Source organism: Caloenas nicobarica, chromosome 4, assembly GCF_036013445.1.
Source record: "Caloenas nicobarica isolate bCalNic1 chromosome 4, bCalNic1.hap1, whole genome shotgun sequence".
In the NCBI taxonomy this organism is placed as follows: domain Eukaryota; kingdom Metazoa; phylum Chordata; class Aves; order Columbiformes; family Columbidae; genus Caloenas; species Caloenas nicobarica.
The window spans coordinates 60,443,417-60,468,717 of NC_088248.1; the positions used below are offsets into that span (position 1 = coordinate 60,443,417).

Below are 25,301 nucleotides of genomic sequence, written 5' to 3' on the forward strand. Positions count from 1 at the left end.
AGCTATAATGTGCTACTGGTGCAGGTGCCAACCACGCTTGGGCTCTTCTTGCCTCATAGAAATGTCAGTATCTTTTTTTTTCCCTAGTTCTTCAGTAGTTACATTGTCCTTCCAAGTATAAATGTGCTCCCTTAGTTACAGAAGTTTCTCTCCTTTAGGACTGTACAATCCCATTATTTCAGAGGGGACTGTGTCCTAAAAGAGTAGAAAAAAATGTTTGTTTCTGAGTCTTTTTTCACTCATATATAAAGAAATGCCATGAAAAACCCATGGAGATGGAGTTCATTATGTTAATCCCATCTCTAAAAACACTGCGGTGCTGCGGGCCTCTGTTGTCAATAAAATGTCAAGCAATGGCATGTACAGCATGTTGTGCAGACTTCAAAATGCCGCAGCTGTAGGACCGCACTGTGTTTTCTACACAAGAGCTGAGAAATATGGGAGGGATTAATATCAGGTGCAAGCCCAAGTGTTAATACTGAAAACCAAAGCAAAAAAACCCCAACAACTTACAAAGTGTTTTCTTCAGCGTATTTGTAAAATGGGTTGTCATTCTTCATACTGTGAAAGGCATCTGTTCACATTTTATAGTTCACCCCTAGTTTACCTAGGAAAGCTGGTATACTAGCTTGCTTTCTCAAAGGGGCAATATCTTTCCAAGTGTTAACACCAGTGTACAGCCTAATAGTTTCAAAGGACAAAACCTAAAAAATTGGGACCTTTTGGTGCTATAACATAGTTATAGCCATTCATTTATCACACTTGTGATAATATGGGGCCAGGTAAAATACCAGAAAGCAATTTGCCCTTTTAATACCAAGAAAAGGGATTTTTCTTCAGCACTGACTTGTTTTATGCAATTGTGGATTTTGTGTTGTAAAGGACCTGATGCAAAACTGTGACCGGTTTGAAGGGCTCCCCTCCTGTTGTGGGCATGCCTGGCTTCAGGAAGGTGAGCCAAATACATTAAAAATATGACACTCACCAGCAGAAGGCAATGCGGAAAGTATTACTTTCCTGGAAATGTTTTTTTATTGGTGTACTACAGAGTCTAAAGGACAGCACCATTTTGCATTCTCCTAAGCACTAAACCAGGTAACTTTGCCAGAGTCTGGGCATGGGATAAGAAGGGTAATGGCTGTGAGCAGGTAAACTACTCCTAGTGTAACTCTGAAATAAGTGTCACACCTTGTTTCTCACATGTAGTCTTCTGGAAATTTTCCTCTTTTATTGGAGGAGTATCACCATCACCACCACAGCACTGAGCCAGTATTAGCCACTGGTGTGCATTAATACCAGGTCTATGTTATAGACACAGTTTCTACTGATTTTTCAAGAAAAACTAAATACATTGGTGTGAGGACTTGTGATACTATGCTAGTAAAGCAAAACCAGTGATTTAGTTTAGGACATAAGAGGGATGAGTGTTGTCAGGTGGAAGGAAGAGGGATGAGTGTTGTCAGGTGGAAGGAAGAGGGATGAGGGATGATGGCTGTCCTCTCAGGTCATGTAGGAAGCTCTAGCCTAATCCAGGACCACAGCATTTCCATCTCCATGCCGCTTTCGCACTGATTTCAGTGACCTGATGGCAGAAGGAAGAGACATACTACTATTATTATTTGGTATATGTGAGCCTCTGTGGCCTTCCCACTGTACTTGCCTGTATGGAGCACTGCCTTCTGCACGAGGGGACAGGCACTCTGCTGTTTAACTCCATCCACCTCTCCCTGAGTAGCTTTGTTAGGTTTCGTATAATTATGGTTGATGTCTCTCAAAAAATATTGCATGTGATGTTTTATGTTCCTTTTTGACACCTCGTGATAGGGTTTCTTTCAGCAGATCACTATGTGCAAAATGTGGAAAGATTGCAGCTATAAAATTAATTTCATTTGTATTTAGCCAGGTGTGGATATTAAGAGACAACCAAAATCTGGCATCATAAATCCTCTTCCAGGAAAAAAAGAAAAAAAAAAAAAAAAAATTAGTATCTACGTTCTGGGTTTCTCTTGTCTTCCAGGCTCTTTTGTGTTGTTTCACTGAACATGCTGGTGCTGCCCGGTTCTTTACAGCCATTCTCATTTTGTCTGCTGCTGGTTCGTGTGCTGATTCAGTAGCTACAATAGTGCACCCTCCCTTCTTTCCTCCCTCCCTTCTGCTTTCCCTTCTCTCCTTCCTTCTTTTTCTCCAATATGGCGCCAGACAACCTGAAAAATACTTTCATCAGCACATAAAAAGGTTACACTTGCAACCAGCTCTCTATCTAGTGATTCTGTGACAAACTGTTTTATCAAACCTCATTTTTTTCAGTGTGGGGGCATCTCTCTTTATAATTAATATCAACAGAGATGCTCTCTTTATGTACAGTTTTGGTGTGTTACGGGTAGCTCCAAAATAACCTGCATCTCCAGAAAAGTAATCTTCTACTTGGAGGAGGATTTGGATTTAGCAGAAGGAGCTGGGGCTGTTGTCAGGGCTTTGGTGCATGGTGTAGTCTGCTGGGCTAAGTTAGGCAGCAGCACAGGACTTTCTAAGAGTAGGTATGAGGATGAAGAGGTGCTGCTTTTGCACAGAGCCCTTGTGACTGACATTTCTACTTGGAAGAATCCCCTTTTTAAGGGTGAGAAATAGTTTAGTTTGTCTGCTTGGCCCTCTGTGATATGTTCCTACTTCACGCTAATGCCAGTCATATCAGATAGTTCTAATTATAAATGTGAGAGCTCTGAGAATTTGGAGTTTAAAATCCTGTTGTTGTTTTTTTTTTTCATGTGATATGTTGCAACTCCGAACTAGAAAGTTACTAGTAGGCTTCACCAGGTTAGAAGGCAGTGGTTTAGCTACGAAAGCACCCAGTTCACACCTGGATTTGAGCCAGGGAGTACATCTGCTATGTATCTCAGAGAGAAAAACAAAAGTATCCTATGCCCTGAGATTGGTATCAGCAGGCTCCCCGGTTTCCAACCATGCACATTTGCTCTAAGTCATGAAATTAATTAATGGAGAAAATGTCTTGTAAAATAGAGCAGCAGTTCTGATTTACGTGACTTCTGTGCATTTGCAAGCATTTTTTCCCCCCTATGGCTAGGGCTGTATTAACAGGTTTTGTTCCAATAACCGAACTTAGACGCATGCATTAGGCTGACATCTAAGGGATCCGGTCTCTGCAACGACTTCTGGCTTTCCTTCCCGTTCATTTATTTGCACCAATCCAGATGCCTCCCTCTCCGTGCCATCTCTCTCTCCCCCAGCTTAGCTACCCAGCCACCTCTTCGGTGGCTGCAGTGAATCAGCACTTCTGGCAGGCTCATCCCTCCTGTGCTGCCTCCGAGCACGATGCCGGCGCGGCGCATGGACCCCTCTTGGTCCCATTCATTGACGAAGGATCAGGGTTTGGCCCTTCAGGCAGTTTTCGTGCAGTTTTACAAAATAGCGAATAGTAGATCAAAAAGTCACGCCGGCTTTTCCTTCCTTTTAGGAGGAGAAGATTTTTGCTGATGGTGATCCAGGGGTGATTTGCAGCCTCATTTAAAGCACTGTTTGTAATAAGTGTAATAAGTACACTAAGAAATGAAAGAAGTTGAAACTAGGCACATTACACTTGCAAAAGATGGACCTTGTAAGATTCACACATCTTTGAAAATTTTGATGAACTCTCTGAAATAACTGCAGAAAATAAGCAAAAATCCAGTAAATACACGAGCTCTCTTCCCTCTCCAAGCTTGTTTGTAAATCCTTTTTTAGGTCATGCTACCTAAAAAAGAAAGGAAGAGAAGAGAGTTCTTGTATTTATTTCGTTACAAGGAGGATTTTCAAACCCAGGAAGGTCACTTACTCCAAGTAAACCCCCGCAGAAGATGCTCAGTTTCTCTCTGGGCCTTTGGAAATGTTCCCCGAATTATTAATATCTTCTTTGGTCTGGCAATGCAGAGCAAGAGGGTGTTTGTAATCCCTTTGCTTGGAATGAATAATACTTGAAACCACAGCTGATCTCACCGAGCTGGTTGATGAATAAGGTGTTACTGAATTAAAGGCTCAGAGTATGGCCTGCAGGAAAGGATAAATCCTGTTTCACTGGAATCTGTGGCAAGGCTGTTGTTGATGGGGTTGAAGAAGGGCAGGATCAGGCTCTGTGTTTTGCTTTGAATGCAGTTTTCTTAAATGGTAAGGGAAATGAAAATAATTTGCTTCCAAAAAAAGTTTTCTCTTAACCAGTACAGTAGCAATATGCAGCAGGATTCAGAGGTCCTGAGCTGTATTGTTCTTGTTTTATTGTTGAATAGTTTTTTCTCCTCTTACCTTCAAATCTGAACTCAAATCCTGGCTCAGATCCTTCATGTGTGTTTTCATGTGTGGTTCTGTAGGTGTTGTTTTCCTTAACGTCCATTGATACAAATAGCTAAATAACTGAGGGAACTAGAACCATCTAGTATTACTCCTCTTCATCAGATAATTGGTGCTTTGCAGGCCTAATATGCAATATGTTGATTAGTGCTTTTGTTATACTAAGGAGCTTATTTTTACCGTATGCCAGATCTATTGTAGATCAAGCTCCTGTATGCAGTTCATTAGCTGCCTTGGATGAGGTTTGCAAAGTGATGTCAACCTTGCCTCTACTTGGGAACTCAGTCCTGCAGAAAATCATGATACAATCTATGCATACAATGCCTGTCACCTCGAGTGAGAGACTGGGGACCTCCAGAGTTCAAAACATGGGCTCCTGATGTTGGCTCTGAAGTGCCAAAGCTTGCTGGGTGCTCACGAACAGACTCACCTCCTTCTGGAGGTCGTGCACAGAGGGTGCCCTACAACATAGGTTGATCAGTGGAGCGCTGCACATCTCACGTGGCGTTCACGTGTGTCCGTGCCGTCCTGTGTATGCTGACGTGTTCTCCCCTCTGCCGTGCAGGGACTTGTGTGAAGGAGTGCGTGCAGGTGTTGGCCCACAGAGTGATGTGTGAATATAAATGGAGTCTATATTTTCAAAAGTGGTGCATTGTCTTGGGGATTAATGGGAAACTTGATCATCCGGTTATTGCCTGTAATTCTATACCCTGTGAATACACCCAGTATTCCACATCTAGTGGTATGGGTTTGTGGTTTTTAAGGTGATGATTGTGGAAAGGATTATATTTTTTTCCTGTTTACTTTAGTAAGCCAATTAGAAATTTCAAGACTAGGAGGTGTTTTTCCAGGTCTTACAATACCATTAGTTAAGCAACAGAGGGATAAGTGAAGAAAGAAAACAAAGGGCAGAATAAACTGTGTAAATAAAATACAATAACTTCTGGTCTGGTAGCATCTTGCTGAGCAGCCTGATTATTGACTACCCACCCAGTTCTGCTGATACGACCAACATAAATTCATCTTTGCTGCTTTTTTACCGATGCTAATGCCAAAGAACCAGAGGAGCTCTAGGAAAGGAGAGCTGGATTCAATTCTGGATCATGAATCACATATTGAATTGTCAGAAAAGGAACAAATTCTGCCCCAATTACCACTATAACTATGATAGGTTGTACTCATGTCTCAGGGCAGGATATGGTCTGAAATGAAACAGGTGAGGTCAAAATCTTTTTTCATTGATCACAGAGAAAGCAGTGAAGCTGTAGAGGCAAATGTGACAGCAAAATATTGTCAGCAAGGCCATTCCTCTTGCTAGTGATGTATCACAGCAAAAAGAAGGCTGTTTGATTTTTCAGCCTTCATGATGTCTTGGTCAGGTTGATAAAAAAATAATCTTTCTGTAAGCAAGCAAATTGAACTGAAAGTAAGACACCGTGATGGACACTGAGTTGCAAGATGCCATTTATGTACAGTCTTTTTCCATGGAGGAAAAAAAAAATTCAAGGGACATTTTGCTTTTGTTGGAGAAAATATTAATTTTTTTTTTTTTACTTATATTTTTAGAATACTACAAAAGGGAGACCAGGAATGTGATTCCAGGAATAATCTTTTTATTCCATTGTATGTTCTGCAGCCCATTCCATAAAGATGACAATAATAAAGAAGCAAGGGACAGAAAATGAGAAACAACTTTCTGTTAGGGCGGATGGCTTTATAGAATGGATACTGAAGCAGCAAAGAACTGAAAGTGGTTTCTGAGAAGTGTTGACCTCCTTTCGTGCCACTTACTGTGAATTAAAGCTGTGAGCGAGAACTAGTTTGGGCATGTGGTACAGCACTTACTGCAACTGCTGCCAAGGAGCAACATTGTGTTTCTAAGGAAATGCAACAAAAGAAAATGGTTTAAGAGGCAGTGGCTGTCGCTGTGTAAAAAAAGTATGTAAGTACAGATAGGAAAGGCCAAATTGGGTTATTCTATACACAGGTTAGTGTATGTGTGAATTCTTGTAACGTGAGATTCAAAATGAAACAAGCATGGATTGTGCAGGGTTTAGCATATCTCACACTGGTGGAGTTTACAAAGTCGAGCTCGCTAAAAGCAGTTGTGAGCTGCTCTATGCCTCTGATTGACTCTTGTTTGTCATTCTTACGGGCATTATTAGCAACAGCGAGCTGCTGTAGGAAAGGGATACATTTAGAGCAAGGAAACTGGGGTTTGTGGCTTCTTGGAACTCCTTTCTTAGCAAACCAAAAGGCAAAAATCTTCAGCACTTCCAAACCAAGGCTGCCAAACAGTATCACTTACCACTACCTTTAGGGTTATAAATATCTTAGGACATGACATCCACTCGCTGATTTGTAGCAAAGATGTTACGAGAATTGTTCATGCACTGAAGTTTCATTAAGGGATGAAAACCGTAGCAAAACACCGAGGAAAAAGTATTGCTATATTTACACAGTGTCTTAACTCCTTTTTTCCCCCTTCTGGGTTGGAAGGGGAACCACCTGTCTCCTTTGCTGATGTCAGACTGCTCCCTGGAGACACGGTGCTATTGGAAAGCACATGACACTGTACGTATTTACACCAAGCTCATATCTGATTGAGATTGGGCTACGAGACCCGTGAGTTCACAAGTTTCTTCGTCATACTCTCATGCATTAAACATGTGTTTGAACTCTGGCTTGAAAGCCGTGTGATCTTATGATAGACATATTTATGTAATAGTTAAATGAATGATCATGCGCTCTCCAGCTCCTTTTCCATGCAAATGCAGAGGAAATTGAATATTATAATATTTCAGTGAGATGTCCTCAATAACAAATTACTATTTAAAATAACCAATATTTGTATGTATATCAATTGCCTAGCAGTTATTTTTGTCTGCTGTTTGCATGATATGGAAAAGACTTTTTCTAGCAAACGTTTTAAGCTACTTGGTGCTGCTTTCTTTTGGAATGATCACAAGGGTGCACATTTAGGGACGTATTTTCCATCTGTTTTTTTGAAGCTGGGAAAGCGCATAATTTGGAATAGAAAAGAAGAAGTCTGAAAGTACCCAGATTTGAACTGGTATGTGTTTGAGCCATTCTAGGAATTCTTATTCTGTAGCAGTTGGTGGAAGTGAAGGACTATATTGTGCCCTTGGCTGCAGTACACCAGCAGTGCTGAAGGCCAGTGTGGTCTGGGAGCCCAGTGTGAGTGCCCAGGGGCACACTGGGGCCCCTGAGAGCTTCACTGCTCTGTTCCTGACACAGAACCTGAGAAGATTAGGAGGAGTCTCTGAACCCCAGCTATTCGATGCAGTCCTGGGGTGTGCAGGCTGTTTGAAATGGGTCAGGGTCCTTTTGCAAAGTCCTGGGCTTGTGCATTGCTTCGTACAGTCTTGAGGGACGTGCCTGCTGGGGGGACCCGCTGAATCTTCTGTGTCCGGCAGTGGTGGGCACGGGGCTCCCAGCACTAGCAGGCTGTGGGATTGCTGAAATGTCTCTGTGACTTTTTCCACAACACAGGATCTCTGCAAGCCAACATCAAGCTTGCTACAGCTATATGACCCATGTACAGCTTGAAACCTGAGCTTCCATGCAGAGCGGTGCTAGGGTAACGATGCCTCTTTTTGGAGCGGTGGTCTTCACCCGCTGAGCTAAAGCTCACCCACGCTCCCTCTGCTCATCCAGAAGTGTCACCTTAACTCCTCACACTGGTCACCCTTCTGATGTGGCTGCTTGTTGCACATGGTGAATAAGGATGAGAGAATCTGGCCCTATGGCTCTGCTAGGGGTTGAATCAAGCTGGGCATGGTGCAGTGCAATAATTTCTCATATAGGTGGACATTTTGAAAGTGTGGAAATACTTGGGGACGCCACTGCTCTTGGGAATCAAAGGGGCTGCAGCACCTGGGAAAAAAAGGCTCCAAGAAATGTGAACTGCCCCTGAACCTTGCTGCAAAACCTCTCTAACTATGGGAACTTGAGCAGATTTGGAGATTTTGGGTTAATAGTGTGCCTGAGGTCTCAGGTTGCCCAAATTAAGCCCTGAGAAAAGGACTGCATTTCTTTTTGCCATGTTCTAGAGTAGGGTGGCTACACCACAGATGTTGAACTGCTTATGTCTCCTGAGCAAGCGCAATTCCTGGGCTAAGGAGATGTGTTTTCATTAACAACTGGATTTTTTGGAGGGACTGAAGGCTGGTAGGTCCCCATGGAAAAACTGTACCAGTGGGTTTTGCTGAAGACAGCACTTCTGGGTCACCGTGGGATCTAGCTTATTGCCAGTGCACATCCAGCTCACAGTGGTACAGAGGGAGCTATCAGTGTCTCATGCTCCAAGATCTCCTTCCTGTCATTTTTTTTAGGATATATGATATATTTATTGTAGTTCTTGACTGCATGTTATGCATATTTTTAAATGGAGATTGAAGGGTAAGGAAAAACTGGCCATCCCTGTCCTAGAGACAGAGAAGTTACAGCCAGAAATGAATTCTTGGGTCATCTGTTTCATCCTCATGTGGCAGCACCATTTTTTTGTATACTAAACCACACAGTGTTGTAATAGATGATTGATATTAATTAGGTTTCTGCAAAGTACTGCACTCCTCAACTTGAACTGAACCTGAAATAAATATATTGCCATATATTAACATTTTATTAGTTGAGAAGAAGAATAGGATGAAGGCACCTGTGTGAAATCCAAAGTATGAGCTTCAGATTGAATTAATGCCAGCAGCACCTTGAGATTAATTTGGTTACTATGGGTACAGAATAAGAAGTAGTATACCATAATGTAACTATGTTTACTGATTCATTTCTGGCATTAAAAACTAAAACCATATTATATATGCAACAACAGTCTTTTCTTCCTTGGATGAAGAAGGTGGGTACATTTTAGTAATTAAAGTGAATGTTGCCCTCTGCAAAGTGCCAGTAATCTACTGGAAGAAGAGTTGCTGTTGTTTTACAGGATCTGCCCCATCACAAGCAGGAAAGCTGCAATATGCCAAAAGAGACCTAAAAACTAGAGAAAATGCTGCCACCCCAGGAAGCTTCCAGTCTTCTACAGCTTCTCATTAAATATCTCTTGTAACAGGATAACATCTGCTTCAGGTACCATTCAACTGTATTGGTCAAACGTCAATTTTCTATCCTTGTGCCACTTCATATCTCATCAGTATGTAGGAGAGGGAGCAAGTTTTGCATCTTAAGATGTTGAAAGCTGGGTAATAATAAAATAATGCAATGGAAATACCATATATTCAGAAAGCAATTATTTTAAGGGGTTTCAGTTTTGACATAGCTAGATTAAGTATGAAGCTTTTTGGTTTTTATACTTGCTGTCAAGAATGTTGTTAAATACTGATACCACCTCCTAAGAGAACAACTTTTAAATACCAAAATGAAAAGGATAAGCATTAAATATTTTGGTAGATATATTGTACCATAATGTCTACTGCCTTGTTCTTAATACAAAGCACAGTAGGGCTTAATTAAAAAGTGATTGTACGATCTATCACAAACCTGCATTAGGGATATGGATGCCAAGAAAATTAAGTTGAAAAGGTGGTGATAATGAAATCGATATTTTATTGAATAGTTTTTATTCCTATGCCTTTGTTTGCTATTCTTGCCTCTCTGTCAGCAGGTAAGGTATTTTCCATCCAAAATTCTTTGAAAGAACTCATTTAGTCTGTTGCTGCTTTGTTTCCTTGTTTGATCAGTATAAGTTATTTCATTCATTTTTTGGCAGACTAAAATGCCTTGATAAACTTTTGACTCTGTTGGAGCAGAGCATGGCAGTAAACAAAGAAAAGCAAGTCCTTTCGAGCTCATTCCTGCTAGGAATAGCAAACTAACAACTGGTACAAGGTGATTTTCTATTTCGTGTAAGCAAAAGTCACAGTCACTCAAAGCCTCCAGGGCAGCCCTACAACCTGGTTTAGTACAGATTTCTCCTGTTCCAGCTCCTGGTGTGGCTTCAGGACCTGCTAAGCAGAGTGTTTAGCAGTAGAGAACATGGAAGTACATTCACCAAAGCATAATACCCAGTAAAGAATATTTACAATAAAAGTGTTTGTACAGCCTGGGCCCAAATCACCCTTGTTATAACTTCATCAACTTAAAATGCTATTGATTTTTCAGGTACGACTGACCTGAAGTTGCTGGGATTGTGCTTGGGATGAATTTGACCTGTACTGTTGAAGCCAAGCAGAATCACAATTTAGAAAGTGCAATGCAAAGAAATAGTTACCGTGTAATCTGCTGTCTTGTAATTCTACACCAGTCACTCAGGGTTCAGGGCACTGTTGGAAAGTCTCGTCTTTAAATGGATAGAAGTGTGTCTGCAAGCGCTGTAGCAAACAATAAGACAAAAGAGCTTATTGTTCCCCATCATATTTTTAAGAGTTGTACGTTGCAAACCAGGCAGCTTGCTTTTTGTGAGCAGAGCTGCTGGGTCAGCCGGCACAGCTCTGTTTTCACATCCTCACCAGGTTCGATGTTGCCCGTGTCCTTATTGAGGCAAACTCAAACAGCCAAAAGGGAAGGCTGGTTTTGATGCTCTTGCTGCACGTCCTGCATTAACACGTATCACATAATTCAACACGCTGCACATTGCGACTTGCAGCTCATCTCGTGCCTGAGCGCGATACACAACAGGGGATAATGTGCTAGAGGAGAAGACAGACACAGCACAAGGCTCTGAAAGCCATGAGAGGCACTGAAAGCTTGCTTTTCTGGTACGCAGCAGTATAGACATTGGAAAGGTTAGGTTTGGTCTATTTTTAGGTAGCCTTCACTTTGGGACTGATCTAAAAATGAAGGTGAAATAAAAATTGCACGTCTCTCCTGATTCGTCAGAGATTTTTGACAAAATACATAAAAAAGACTATGAGAGATTTTCTTCTGAAGTAAAGCTGTGCCTCTTATTTAGGAGTCTTTATATTCTTGATTAAAATGCTAGTGCCGTCTATTTCACTCCAAGATCAGCATTTTCAGATTTTAGCAAAGTTAAAGAAATATGACTTTCCCACTTATTGTTTTGGAAGATTTATTCACTTGCGTAAATGAATTTTAAAAAATTGGCAAGGCCTTTTATCTCATATAAAATAAATCTGAAGATAAATGATCTTTTCCGCTAACATCACCTATCATTAAAGTGGCTAAATGAAAATCAAAATGTGTTGCTATTTAGTGCCTGCTTGCTTTTTTACAGGAGATGAAATTGAGCATGTTTACTGGGCAGGAGTTGACAGCGATGCTTCAATTTATAGCATTGTCCAGGATGCAAATTAACAACCGCTGTGTGTTTCCCCCACTCTCCCTGGAAGACGGTAGCCCTGTCTCCCCAGCGCGTACATCTCCAGCTTGCTGTGCTCACTCCTACCCTGCCTTACAGAAAACCTGCAAACAATGTAAAATTTTGTTGCATTGAGCTGAAGCGCAAACATTTTTCCTTGCCTTTGTAAAGAGGAGCGCATGTGAGAATGACACAGCTGGAGGTCTACCTTCAGAAACCCCTGGGGATGTGTCACACTCATTTCTCCAGTCTGTGCAATCTCGGTTTAATAAATTGGTAATAATATTATGATGAAGTGCTCTTTGGTGTGGGTTTGCTGGTTTTTTCAGAAGTTTTTTTTTCATAGCAACTTGCAACATAAATTAAAATAATCTTCCATTCAAACAGTTTCCTATTTTTACTTGGTTCTTTGTTCCTGAGAGAGGAAGGGGGAACCTGCAATGGGCAATAGGGAAGGTGCACTGTGGGGAGGTCTCAGTTTCAGTGGGAATCCTACATGGTCCTTTCATTGCTTTCGCCTAAATGCATTGCCCTGGCTTTCTGTTCTGCATGTGGAGTTCAACAGAGCAGAGACAACAATTAATGTTTAATTGTGTCAGATTGTCAGGGAATTTTATTATGGTAGAGATCCATTAGGGACAAGCATGAAAGAAGCAAACTTGTCTTATCTGTTGATTGGCACGAAGTAATGAAAGTACAGTCATGGCTCTTCTTGGGAGGAGGTATGAATCTTTGCTGGTACCCACTTAAAAAATAATCATGAGACTAACCAGTGCCCCAGAGCAAAGGATGTTCAGCAGATACCATACAAAGATACCCAAAATGGTGACAGCTGGTGCAGTCTCAGTGCTTCATCCCTGTTCCATTCACCGGGGAAAGCTGGGGAAGCCCGAGTAGTATGAAAATTTTTAAAAGGTAGAAATTGTGCAAGAGTTTCTGCTTTGAACTGTCTTGGTCCCACCTTCTGTGATAAGGTCTGATTCAAAGCCTGCCTAAACCCATTTAAAAATTCCCATTCCCTTCCAGAGGATTTAGAGCAGTCATCTCTTCCAGCCACTTAATCTCTCTTTTACTTTGTTGTGTTTTCCTGTACAGCCATGCAAGCAGATGATTTGGATAGGATAGAATAAAATAAAATTAAAATAAGATATTAACTCAGCCCAGACCTCTCTATGGCTAGCAGTTCTCCCATTTCATCTCTCTACTAGTTTGTTTGGTCCTGAGTCAAAGGTGGAAGTAGTGACAAATTTCTCGTCAAAAGCATTGCTGGAGAAGGGGCAGCCTCCAAAGGTTTCCAGCTGCCATTTGGTACAGCTAATAACCCCTGGGCTAAATGCTCATGTTCCTTTATTTCAGTTATCTGGATTGGGGATGGAGGCAGGATGACATCTCTTGCCATTTGTGCAACTTTTTTAGATTAATACTGCAGCTCCAAGAAAAATGAATAATTGGACTTTTGAGCAGAGAGTGGAACCACGAAACCCATAGGGATTCCTCTAGCACTAGTCACTAGTTTGCATATTGCAAGTTAACTGCAACTCATGAAGGGTTCTGGCTAAAAATAACTTCAGGGCTCGATTTTGGCTGGCAGGAACTACTAGTTAAGAGGTCAGGCAAAGCTGATCCTTCAGGAGCCTTGTCTGTGGGAAGACTGTGTTGACCGTCACGGTGAGGTGACCCCGTTTCCTCTTGGCCTCTCCTTGGCTGACTCGGGCGAACGGGGTGCAGGGGCTGTGGGCAGCTGGGGAAGGAGGGGACATTTGCTGCGGTCTGGGACCGTCAGAGGCCACACAGCGTGTGCTGGCTGCTGCGGGAGAGCAGCTCTGCTGCCCACCAACAGCAGCCCCCGCAGGAGCTCGGCCTCCTCCGCAGCCGGGCACAACCCTATAAAGGGTGAGTTGGTGCATAAGCAGGTTTGAAACAAAATAAAACACAAACCACAACAACTCCAGTTCTTTTGTGCGATATCTTCATTTTATTTTGTTTGCCTGAAACTGCAGCAAAGCACAACTGTGGCCTGTGTTACTAAAATCCACTCAGATGACTACCGTTCAGAATTATCTCCACATTATACTTTGTTTTAATATGAAAAATGCCAAGAGCTAGGCCCAAGAAAAAAGGCTGACTCAGTTCCACTGAGCTCTGTCTGAAGAAAGTCTGATTTGAAGATGAGAGATGTGTTGGTAAGGCTGTCTGTCATCTCTAGTTTATTAAAAAAAAATTGCTAGGAGGCACTAAAGCTGTCCACTGCCTTTCCCTCTGTTCTTTCACTCAAAGGTGCTTCATTCACATCAACTTTACCATAGCGGCTTTGTGTAAAACAAGATCTGATTTTAGCGTATTTAAAGGTTACTGTTCTCTCCAGTGCGGCGCTGCAGACTTGTGTGTTCTCCACTGCAATCGCCTTCCCAGCCATTTCAGAGAACAGATAGGCTGTGTTATGGAAATACGGGGTTTTTTGCTTCCATTAGCTACCGCGGGCCTTGTCATGGGCCCAGCAGGAGCGTGCTCTCCTGTGCTGCTGTGGCAGCCTGGGCACCACGGCTTCCCGCTGAGCTGGGAGGTCGCGCCTTGGTGGCCAACTGGCCGGGTGGCAAAGCCAGCCCGAAATGCAGCGTGACAGCTGAGAGGCAGCCTCAGCGAGGGCTGGTGGCTGTGGAACAGCCCTGGCTCCCACCACGCTGCTCACAATTGCATCAGGGAATCTTTTCTGTACCCTAAGATATCGAAACCATGGTGGTTGTTCCTGGGATCATCTTCTTCAGATCCTTCTCAGAAAAAGTCAGTAAAATCTTGATGGTATTAATGATGAACGAGTCAGGAAATGAGCTCCAGGGTAATACTCTAGGTGCCCCAGGGAAGGTGGTGCAAGGTGGATGCTCGTGGGGGTAACGAGGAGGATCTGGGTGGGGTTTTCTAGGGCCCTGCAGAGTGTTACAAACACCACATGTATCTCTGAAGCTTCCCTAGGTTCTATGCTTTGTGGCTGGAGCCGGAGGAGACAGTTGCCCATGCCCAAAAGGGCTGTGTGAGCATCTTGGCAAGGCTGGGAGGGGAAGAGGAAGGAGACAGCTTCTGAATGTGGGGGGGATGCCCCCAACTGCTGAACAGGAGTGCCAGAAGCCACTTCCCTGGGTCTGATAATATCAGATGTGAGAAGGTTTTGGTCTCTTCCCAGGGACTTAAACGTTTGGAAGGAAAAAGGGGGGAAAAAAAAAAATTTATGAGTTCTTTTGTTCCAAGGAAATATCAGTGGTGAGGTGAGTAAAGGAGAGTTGATGAAGATCTGCAATGGTCTGCAATTTTGATGTGGTCCTGGCTGCTCTGCCAACGTGCAAGAAGCTGCAGAACTGGAATGTGTCTCCTTGGTTTGCCTGGGTGTCTGCACCCAAACAGCACCAAAGCCTCCCCAGGAAACTGATGATTTTACAGGGCTCCATTTCTCAAACATATAGCAGCAATAAATTTAAATGTAGATGCTCTTTTACAGATTAGTCTCTCTGCAAAACAGTAACACCTGAGTGAAAGACATTGATCATGCTGCTTTTAACAGGCCTGACAAGCTGGATTTTCCTGCAAATCATAGCAAATGTGGGTCCTGGAGAACATATGCTCCAAATGTTGGGGGAAACAAGTGACAAATATATTTTTTTATGTAATCAGCTGGAATGGCTTTGCTTTTCATGTTTTAATAATAGGTGAAATATGCTTCTGAAGAGAGACATGTTCAGGGAGGTATGAGAAAATTCATGAAGATTTCTTGTGGCGGGTACCTGTGCTCCTGCTTCACTTAGGCAGTCCTGGAAGGTTTTACTACATGCCCCAAGTTACAAAGAGTTGCATGTCTGCAAGCCTGGTTAACACTGATAATCAGCTAATCTGCATTAATAGTGAATATTCAGAGTAATGCCCATTTGCATGTGAACAAGCAAGCGAATTCCCCTGGCATTCAGTGCTGTTTATTTGAGCCCTCAGTCTGTGGAGGCAGATGTGGCAAAATTCAGCATGGTGTTAGTAATGTCAGTAACGCATCGCTGTTCAGAGAAAGTTATTTTGGAGTCTCTAATATATGGCTCCTGAGACAGCAGCCTGTGGCCCATAGTTGGGCCAGAAATTAATTTGGCCCAAATCTCTTGAGTTTTTCAGAGAGATGGTGTGGAGCACCATTGTGGTTTTCATCTGGAAAAAAAAAAAAAAGAAAGTGTGTATATATATATCAGTTCATAACTGTCCTAGCAAAACTGGAGAGGGCACACCGCTTTATTCCATTGTAGAATTACTGCACCAGTGAACCCAGAAGTTCAAGGAGTTTGACTCACTGGCTTATGCTATTGAGAGTGTATTCTGGGTAGCATGAACTGGATAAATAAGGAAAATAAGCTGAGAAGGAAAAAAAAATCAGCAAACAAATAGGATAGAAGTGGAACTGAGAGAATGGAGTGGAAAACAAATACAGAACTGTGCAAAAAATAAGAGTAAAGATGCACAGAAGGAAGATTTCTAATAAAAAATTAATAGGGTACATATACTTTATATAGAACACCATTCACGCTAACACACCTTTGGAGTGCAGTTTGCTCTTTTATATACAGCATTGGCTGATCTTCTGGTGTAAGGCCAGTCTGTCTTGGAGGGTCGAGTAGAAAAGGGTTGAACTGGTATAAGAACTGGTTTGCAAACAACAGCTTGCTGAACTCCAGCACTGTTTTTATCTACCAGTTTGGTTGTCCTTACTGCACTGAAAAAGTAGAAACTTCACTGAAAATCAAAAAGTACCATAGTCTTGGGGGCAAGGAAAGAAATTCTTTCTTCCTCAGTGCCTTATGAAGGGACTAAGTTTTGGGTTTCAAAATCATAGGGGCTCCAAAATCAGTAGCTTCTTTGAGAAATCTAAACTACAGGGAATAAAAACATGATCATGGTTAGAAAATGTGGGTGAAAGAAGAGGAAGAAGAGATAAAATGAATGCTGTATTCAGGAGAAAGTCAAGGACAGAGTGCCTGAAGGCTTTGGTCTTGGAATTCTGTTCCCTGTTGTTGCAGGCAGACATACCTTCCAGTCCCATTAAAAAATGTATCAGGATTTGGGAATTTGTGCCCAGATGCTGTTGGAAGGCTTGCCAGAACTCTCTTTGACTATGGCCCTTGAAGAAGAAAAGGCAAAGTTTGGGAATCTCTGAGAATATATACAGAGTAACCTGAAAACCGGGGAAGTGTGGGGATTGAGGGGGTGGTCTGATGATGGACATTTCAGCAGGGCAGATTGGGCCAAAGGGGCCGGCAGACTTGGCTGAAAGAGGGTTTTCTTTGGATGTGTTTGTTATGGAACCAAATAACGCGCACGTGCTCAGGTATTGCCCCGGGAGAGATGTTTGTGCAATTCTTTCGTGTTGTCAAAACACAAGGGGAGGGCATTGCTAAAGCCACCAGGGAATGTTCAGAAGACAAGGTTTCCTTTGAGGAGAGCAGCTTAGGTACTGGCTGGGTTTCACAGGCTTCATTTACTTAGGCTGAGGCCAAACTGCACCACTGCTGCAACTGCCTTCCTCGCTTTTCTTCTCTTACATGCGCTACGCTCAATAAAACACATTAAAACATGTGGGAAAAAAGGTCCTTGTGAGTAAATTTATACTATGGCTGGGGTAAGACACTTTGATTTTTAAAAATAAAATTCTTCCTGAGCAATGCGGAACCTTTGTTGAAAGCTCACAGTCTTTTGTAGTTGGAATCGTGCTTGGCATCCGTTCCAGGTAGCGCTGGGACTGCCAGTAAAGTTCAAGCTGTAATGTGGACAGGGCCATAGAAAAGCTCTCAGGGGCTCTGTTGTTATTACCTATGGCTTGCACTGTCTACAGTGCACTAAGAAAGTTCTCCAAGCTCTAAAGCTTGTATGGTGAGAGCACCACTAAGGTCACAGTTTATATTTATCAGTTAACTAGCTAATTTGAAGGGAAAGCAGTGAAGTGGAAATGTAGAAAATAGAAACAACATGAGCAGGTCAACATATCCAAAACAGCAATATGAAATGTTCCAGTGTAAATACATTTCTATAAAAGGTGTGAATGAAACTTCAAAAAAAAAAAAAAAAAACCAACAGATGATGGATTCGGCACAGTCAATGAACACAATTATAAGTAAGTATTGAAGGAGAATATTCCACCAACCATGGATCCACAGATAATAATTAATAAGAACCGACTCCACTCCAGGCAGGCAGGTGCCCAGCATTATTTCACAGCTGACTGTTTGGGGAGTAGAGGTACTCACCTTTGCCCCAAACCTTAATAATTTACTGCTGTTTTATCATTAAATCAGCATATAATTGGGAAGGAAATGAAGTTTTTTTCGTTGTGCGAGCAAAGCAATACCGTTAATTTAATCACTCGTAGGAAAGGCTTTCTGTAGTCATTCGGTATTTTGCTGTGGTTTTTTTTAATTAAGTAAAGTAAAAACAATGCCATTTTTGTCATCTGTGCTTGGTGAAAATATGACAGTGTGATGTGATTTGCAACTTAAGCAAGAGCCGGGAGAACTGTACATTTTATCAGGACTGGCAATAATGAATTACAAGGGAACACAAATAAGCTAAGAATATATCTGAGACCTCCTACCATTTCTGAAGTTTCCAGTGTCTGCGGGAGAAAGACTATTTCAAGAACTGTACTTCTTTTTATTTATTTTTTCTCTCAGCAAAGTCGCCATAGCCTTGTATAATAATTGAATTCGTTTAGCCTTTAGAATACTGAAGTTTGCAAATAACAATGAAAATGAATATTTCATGACAAGGAGGATGATCAATTATAGTTTTGTGACTGACTGCTAGCCCAGTGCGACGGAGCCAGCGCTTGCATTTCACGAGATTTTTGCACCCAGCTAATTAATATACCTGCAACTTAAGGCAATAAGCAGGCAGGTGGGGATAGTTACACAAGACCTTTATTTGATTTTTTTTTTTTTGGTCCCTGTTGTGGGCAGTGTTTTGCGGTTCAGCGTGGTCCCTGGAGTTTGTTGTGCGCGCAGGGGCATCACAAACCAGTTGCACCTGCAGCAGCCCCTGGTTTCTGGGAAAGGCTTCGAGGAGGAGACGCTTCTGTCAGCAGCGTGGCGGGGTGTTCACACGACAAGAGAGGTTTTTTGATTTTGAATGAGAAAGCGCTGGGTCCGGGTCAGAGAGGTTGGTGCACCGTGTTTGTACAGAAATGCACCCTGAGGCAGCGGTGCTTGTAGGAAAAGCAGACGGGGGGCTGAGCAGTTATGGGCAGGACTGTGGCGGCTGCTTGTAACAGCCCTGGCTTCTAGGGGCAGTACACTGGGACAGAGAAGTGATTAAAGAGCAGCTGAGAAATACTGTAATCTAGCTGGGAACAGGATCAGGCTCCCTCCTTATAGCAGGTGAGATAACTGTATTAATGTTTTTTATAGATGGTTACTCCATTCCTGGGAAATGCTGGGGGGTGGGAGGGCAGTGAGTGTTTGCTGATGCATTCGGTGTAGAAAAAAACTAACTCAAGTCGAAGTTACCGGCGAGAAACTGTTAAACTAAGGAAAATACTTGATGAGATGCAAAATCCTCAAGTGGAAAAAAAATAAAACTGTTCCAAGGTGTCATAACTTTTGCCGAACCCTGGGCCAGGCTCCGGGAAGGAGGGAGCGCCGGGCAGCCCGTGCGGGCGCTGCAGAGGTTGGGCTCGGGCTGCTCGGAGCACGCAGGCTGGAGCTCGCCTGGGAGTTACTTCACTTTTTCGTCGTAATAAGCACAGCTCTGCCTGTTGTTTGCGTGCAGGGAGGGGGGTGGAAAAAGAAAGCAAGCCAAGAAATTAGAAAGATAGGGAGGGCTAGGAGCTGTGCTACGGCAGGAGCAGAGTTTCGGGGGTGTGGCGTGGAAATGTGCTCTGGATCGCAGCGTGGTGCCGCGGCCGCCGAGCTCTGAGCGGGTTTTGCAAAGATTTACTTCACTTCAGGCTGGGTCTGCCCCTGGGTGACGTCACGGGCTGGAGCAGCGGCACCAGAAGGCTGGATGAGTGACAGCCCAGCCTACTTTTTAATAGCTTTGTCATGTGACGGGGAACAGTAGTAAGACAGGTGCCTTCGGTTCACTCTCAGAGAGGGTCTCGTTGCCTGCATGAGTGTCTGCTGCCTGCCTGCCTGCCTCTGGACCGTAGTTTGCCAGCTTTCCTGCCGTCGCTCCGCAGCTGGATGGCGTGGGACATGTGCAACCAGGACTCTGTATGGAGTGATCTGGAGGTGAGGGCAGCGCGGCGTGGGCAGCGCGTGGGGCGCGGGCAGCGTGGGCTTGCCAGGGGCCGGCAGGATGGCCGAGGAGGCAGACTTTGCAAACAAGTCCCAATCTTATCTTAACTCCAGTAAGTTTGCTATTTTAAGGTTACTCCGCGATGCCTTGAGCAAATCAAAGCTGAGCTCCTGTCATCAGTATCTCCTGCAGTTGGAAACTATTTTCATGTGCCTCTGGCTCGCTTTCCTGTCATATGCAATATTTATGCTCTAAGATATTGATATGAATCGGTGTCTGAAGTCTTTCCCGTGGCATTTAGTGGCCTGGTTGGAAAAATGCCATGTTTATTTACAATAAGATTAACATTAATTCCCCCCCTCCAAAAAAAAAAAAAAAAAGTTGTTAAAATTAACCAACGGCTTCATATTTTAATTGCTTGTTTCACTCTGCTCTGTCGAAGGTTTTTTTTCCTTGTTTATCAGCTGCAGAATTCAAACATGCACACAAGGATGAATACTCTGTTGTTTGGCTTTAAATGCTTTAAAAAGAGATTTCTGGAAGGAAACGTTTCCCTGCTTCTTGTGATAGTGGAATAATGACGCTGTAGCTAATGTCGTGTAGAGCAGGGTTCGCAGGCAATCCGAGTAGTCCAGCAAATGGTTAAATCCCGCTGTACGACAGAGACAACAGGATGAACCATGAGAATAGAGTTTATGCAGGACTGTGTGAACTGCTGCTGCCACTGCTGCCGCTGCTGCTTGTGTAAAAATAGACGGCAATACATCAAATCCACAGCTTCTGCTGGCTACAATTCATAAAGGGAAAAAAAAAAAAAAGGCAAGCCAGCTCCCTGGTAATCTCTGGAGTATAAAGTGAGGTTTGAGGATTTCTGCATGTTTGCATTTGGCAAAATGGAGCGTTACCTGAAAGTTCGGGCAACTTGCAAAGCAAGACAAACTTTCTTTGGACCCTATGGAGAGGAATCCCAAATACACAGACCTGCTCAAAGGAACTAACCCTCTGGCTGCGAGCTTGGAATAAGTGCTTAAAATGCTCCCCTCAGGCAACGGGGGAAGGAAAAACAGGTTACAGGCGATGCTTTTTAAGTAAGATGTTCATGCTGTAGAGAGCTACCCATCTAAAGTAAAAACGTTCCTGTGTTCTCCAGTACATTTTTTCTATCTGGTGGAGCATGCATACGGATTCTCAAGTCTTTTTGTCATGTTTTAAATATTTGCAGGTTGCCATTGTATCCGCTGATTTCTGTTTGCATGTTGTAATTGCTCTTATCTTGTTTTGATTTCTTGGTAAAGTGGAATAGATATGGATAATTCATATGTCCTGTAGCTATTATGAGTCAAGGCTGTAAGTGGATGACTTTCTGGCTCCAAAGTCCTAATTGTTTCTGAGTAGCTGGAGTATCCTGTGGGTTGTTGTCTGGCTTGTAGCATGGGTCTCAGCTGCCGTAGCTTCATTTTTCCATCATGTATTATTCCTAATGCTGCTAGGAGCTGATTGAAGAACCAGCTTATATGGAAATACTGAAGATTTATTTTAATCACTAGAGTTCCTGCAGTAATTTCAAGCTAGTAACAGAATAGATAATTTATGTCAATGACTTTTTCATAGTGTGAAAAAGAAAAAAAAAAAGGTTTGATCTTAATATTAATTGTGTGGTAGATGGATTAACTGTGGGTAGGATTTTACCAACGTACTCCTGCATTGCACTTCCTATAGCAATACAGTAGTGTCTGTGTGGTGCTTTGGCTCGGGGGATCATCTTTACTGATCTAAAATATCACAGGCCGCAGGTACTAGAGGCAGCTTTCATTTTTTGAATCATTAATGTTCACTGTCAACGTGAAATGTATTATATTCTCACTCACATAATGACAGGATGGCATGTTGCTTAATAAAGGCCTGCATCACTGTAGCTGATCAGCATCCCCAGTGCTTCACAGCTTAATGAAGGTGATGTACAGTAAGGTTGCGAAGATTGATAGAGAGAATCCACATGACACACATTCTGTCAAGTCTCTCTTTCTGGGGTTCACCCCCTTGACTGTTTGAAAAATTCGTTAAAAATAAAGAGTAGTTTATTTTTTCATTAATATAATTAATATGGCACAAGTCCAGTCTTTTTTTTTTTTTTAATTTACCTTCAAAGGCACAAAAACATCCAAAAGGTTAATGGAGAATTATACTTAATTATAATGATTCACTGTTGTCAGTGCAGTTAAGGTAATTTATTGTTTGCACCTGAACTAAGAGAAAAAAAGTCTGTTGGAGTGAAATAACGCACAGTAATTAGCCTTTTGTGTTTAGTGACTGCTTTATCCTCCTAGATATTACTATAAAATTAAAGCTATAGTTATGGAATAACTATAATATCAAATAACGGTGGGAAGACAGTAAAACGTATGCTAGCAATGCAGGTGCACCTGTTACAGATGTATAGGCAAACAGTAAATATCAGCATGTCAGATGAGGACAGTTTTAGGACTTGGAGTGTTAAATCTGGCATCATCGAAAGGCCAAATACAAATTAATAACAGGAACACTTGCTAGTAATGTGTCTCAGATTAGAAGCATAATGTCATATTCAGAAACATTGATTTTATTATCATGTCAACATTGGCAAGAGCATATATACTTCACTTCAGCAATTAAATTTTTTTAGGTGACATTGCAGTCACTATAGGCAAATTAAAGCTGCGATGAGCAGGATTTTTTTTTTTTAATGCCATCGTTTATGTTGCTTCAAAAGCCCACTGTAGGAACTTAAAAATGCAGATTACCAAGAGTAAACATGTTTGAGTAGGTGGTTCACCGAGTGAAGCTATTTTTACAAACGAAAGCAGTAACAGATCAGCAGGATACTTTGGAAGTCTACAGTATCGGTTATAAGCTACTGACCTCCACAACACAAACCTGAGAATAATGCTGAAAATCTACCTTTTCAGTCAAAAACTAGATTATCCTTTAATGAGATCAGAGATTTCGGCCAAGCATCAAAAAAGGTCATCCCTGCATTATAAGATTGCTGCGGGAAGGTTGTGTCTCGCACTAAAGAAGAGGGAACGCTCTAATTTTTTTTTTCTCTCCCCTATGACCAAAATAATGATAAAAAATTGTGTGCAGTGAAAATTATTTAAGTGGGGTTTTGACTTCTCAAAGTTCTGCGGCCGCTTAAATAATAGGAAGAAAAGCAACTGCTATTTCAGAGCCTCATTTTGCAGCCTCGCAGCTCCCTTGCCCCTTGGCCTGCGGGGTGATTATCTCGCAGTGTCCTGGTAGACGTAGAAGTTGTCTGGTAAATTATAGCTCGCACCAGCTGCACCGACGCTTTGTGCCAACAGACAAAATCTTTGCTGGTGGCTGCGCTGCTGCATCCAGCCCGCGCACTGCAGACGCACCGAGGTTCCCAGGGACAAAAACCTCAATGAAATGCACCTTCAGCAGCTCCCGCTGGCATTGTTGTGAAAGGCGGTCCTTGCGAGAGTGACATAACCGGTATCGAGCAATTCACATCCGTGGACACTGTGTTAGTGCCCTACAGACATCCGTCTTCAGAAAGTGACGCTTTCTGGGTTGACTTCAGTTCAAGTAGAAGTTGGGAAATCATTCAACCCACCCGGTCAACTGACGGGAGTCGAGGAGGACCTGCTGCTGGCCATCCATAATACAACGCTAGAAATAGGCAGGGTGGAAGCCCTTAGATGCAGCTGACTTTAAATGGCTTTTAACCATTCAGCGCCTCGTGCCTTTGCAGCTTTATGTGTGGTTTGCAGTACAGCCGTGTCAGCGCAGGTGTTCGGAGATGGGTTACAAAGGTGCGTGGTGCAGTGCAGGAGGAATTACTTCATCAAGCTGCGTTGACGTATGGCACTCTGCTATTTACCAAGCTGTCACTTAGTGTTTTCCATAATTAGGAAATGGTTTTGCTGGATACTCTTTAACATTTCTATTGCTGTGCTAAAGTGGATGTGTGTTATTATTTTTTTCTTGCTCGGTAGGTCAGTCAATACCCTATCTAGCTTCACACTAGCATATAAAAGGACACTTATTCCAGGTTTATTTGTATTTAACACTATTCTCTCGGTAAGTCACACAGACAAAAACATTTTGCACTGCTCAAGAGGATCTGTGCAGACTAGACTTTGTTTACTACCTCAGCCAAAACGTTTCACAGACCCCTTTACATTAGGATTACTGAATCAGAGGCTGCTAGAGGGAGAAAATCCATTTGTTTCCCTCACTGCGGCCGCTGTCTTCTGGGGACACTTAGGAGGCTGACTGGGACAATATACCTGTTCGCACCAAGCAGGCGAAAGGCTGCGTGAACTAACTCTGCCTGGCACCCAGAGGTGAACATGGAGGTGTTTCAGAACTCACTTCATTTGCTTGGACCCTGACGTGTAACTGGGTGGCCGTGGTCTGTGCATCACAGAGCGCATCGGGAAAAGGGCACAGCAGCATCACCTACCCGTACCTTTTTTTATGCCCATATGGTAGCCACCATCATGACTGACCTCAAGGATCACGGTGAGGATCTGTAGAAGTGTCACTATCTCCAGCTTGAGCTAGCCTCCAGGGCTGGAGGCTGTAACAGGCTGTGCCTCTTTAACCTGAATGCATCAGGAAATGCGTGACAGACCTTGCCCAGAGGTATTCATCTGTAACTTCTACCTGCGCTGGTTTGCTCTGAAGCAGAATAAGGCCATGCTTTGGCCTCTGCTGTTGGATTTAATAAAGCTTTGAACACGATTGTTATCAAAGAGTATAGGGAGAAGGAACGCTGCTGCCCCTGGACAGAGATATGATAGAGAAGGCAGCTTATGCCCTTCTGTTTCCCCCTCCGCTTTGCATACCTGCATATAGCTAACAATGATTTAATATTTAGTGGCATTTTCTTCCAGAAAACAAAGTCAGTTCTAGCAACCCTGTGCCATAGCTTAATCAAAGCTTAATTCTTATCACGTGATATTAAAGTTAATAGATTCGTGGTAATTAATGAAACTACTTCTGTGTTGCTGTTTCCTGCAGTGTGCTGCTCTGGTTGGCGAAGACCAGCCTCTTTGCCCAGATCTCCCAGAACTTGACCTCTCCGAACTAGATGTGAACGACCTGGATGCAGACAGCTTTCTGGGAGGACTCAAGTGGTACAGCGACCAGTCAGAGATCATCTCCAATCAGTACAGCAATGAACCTGCCAACATATTCGAGGTAAGGCAAGGTGATGCAAGTGCATGTTGCAAAGTCCTTGCTTACTTTTTTTCTATTTTCTTTAGCCTGGTGGACAGCAGTTTTGCCATTTTTCCCCTGTTAAGAGACAACAAACATAATGATGTGTGTTACGGATTATGACTGGCACTCTTAATCCTCATGATCAAAACCAGGCCTGCGATGTGGAGAGAGGAGGGAAAAAAGCCTTGAAAGG

General features: G+C 42.8%; 1 protein-coding gene across 2 annotated transcripts in view; it reads left to right on the plus strand.

Annotated features, from left to right (window-relative positions):
• Window positions 1-19,707: 19,707 nt before the first annotated feature.
• PPARGC1A (PPARG coactivator 1 alpha) overlaps window positions 19,708-25,301 on the plus strand; it is an 82,312-nt gene continuing 76,718 nt past the window's right edge. For both annotated transcript variants that reach the window (XR_010606153.1, XM_065634448.1), the window contains exons 1-2: window positions 19,708-19,872; window positions 24,908-25,087. Coding sequence is in view for 1 of the 2 variants with exons in the window: in XM_065634448.1 (XP_065490520.1) it covers window positions 19,825-19,872; window positions 24,908-25,087 (228 nt within the window). In the remaining variant the exon portion in view is untranslated. The remainder of the gene's footprint in view (window positions 19,873-24,907; window positions 25,088-25,301) is intronic.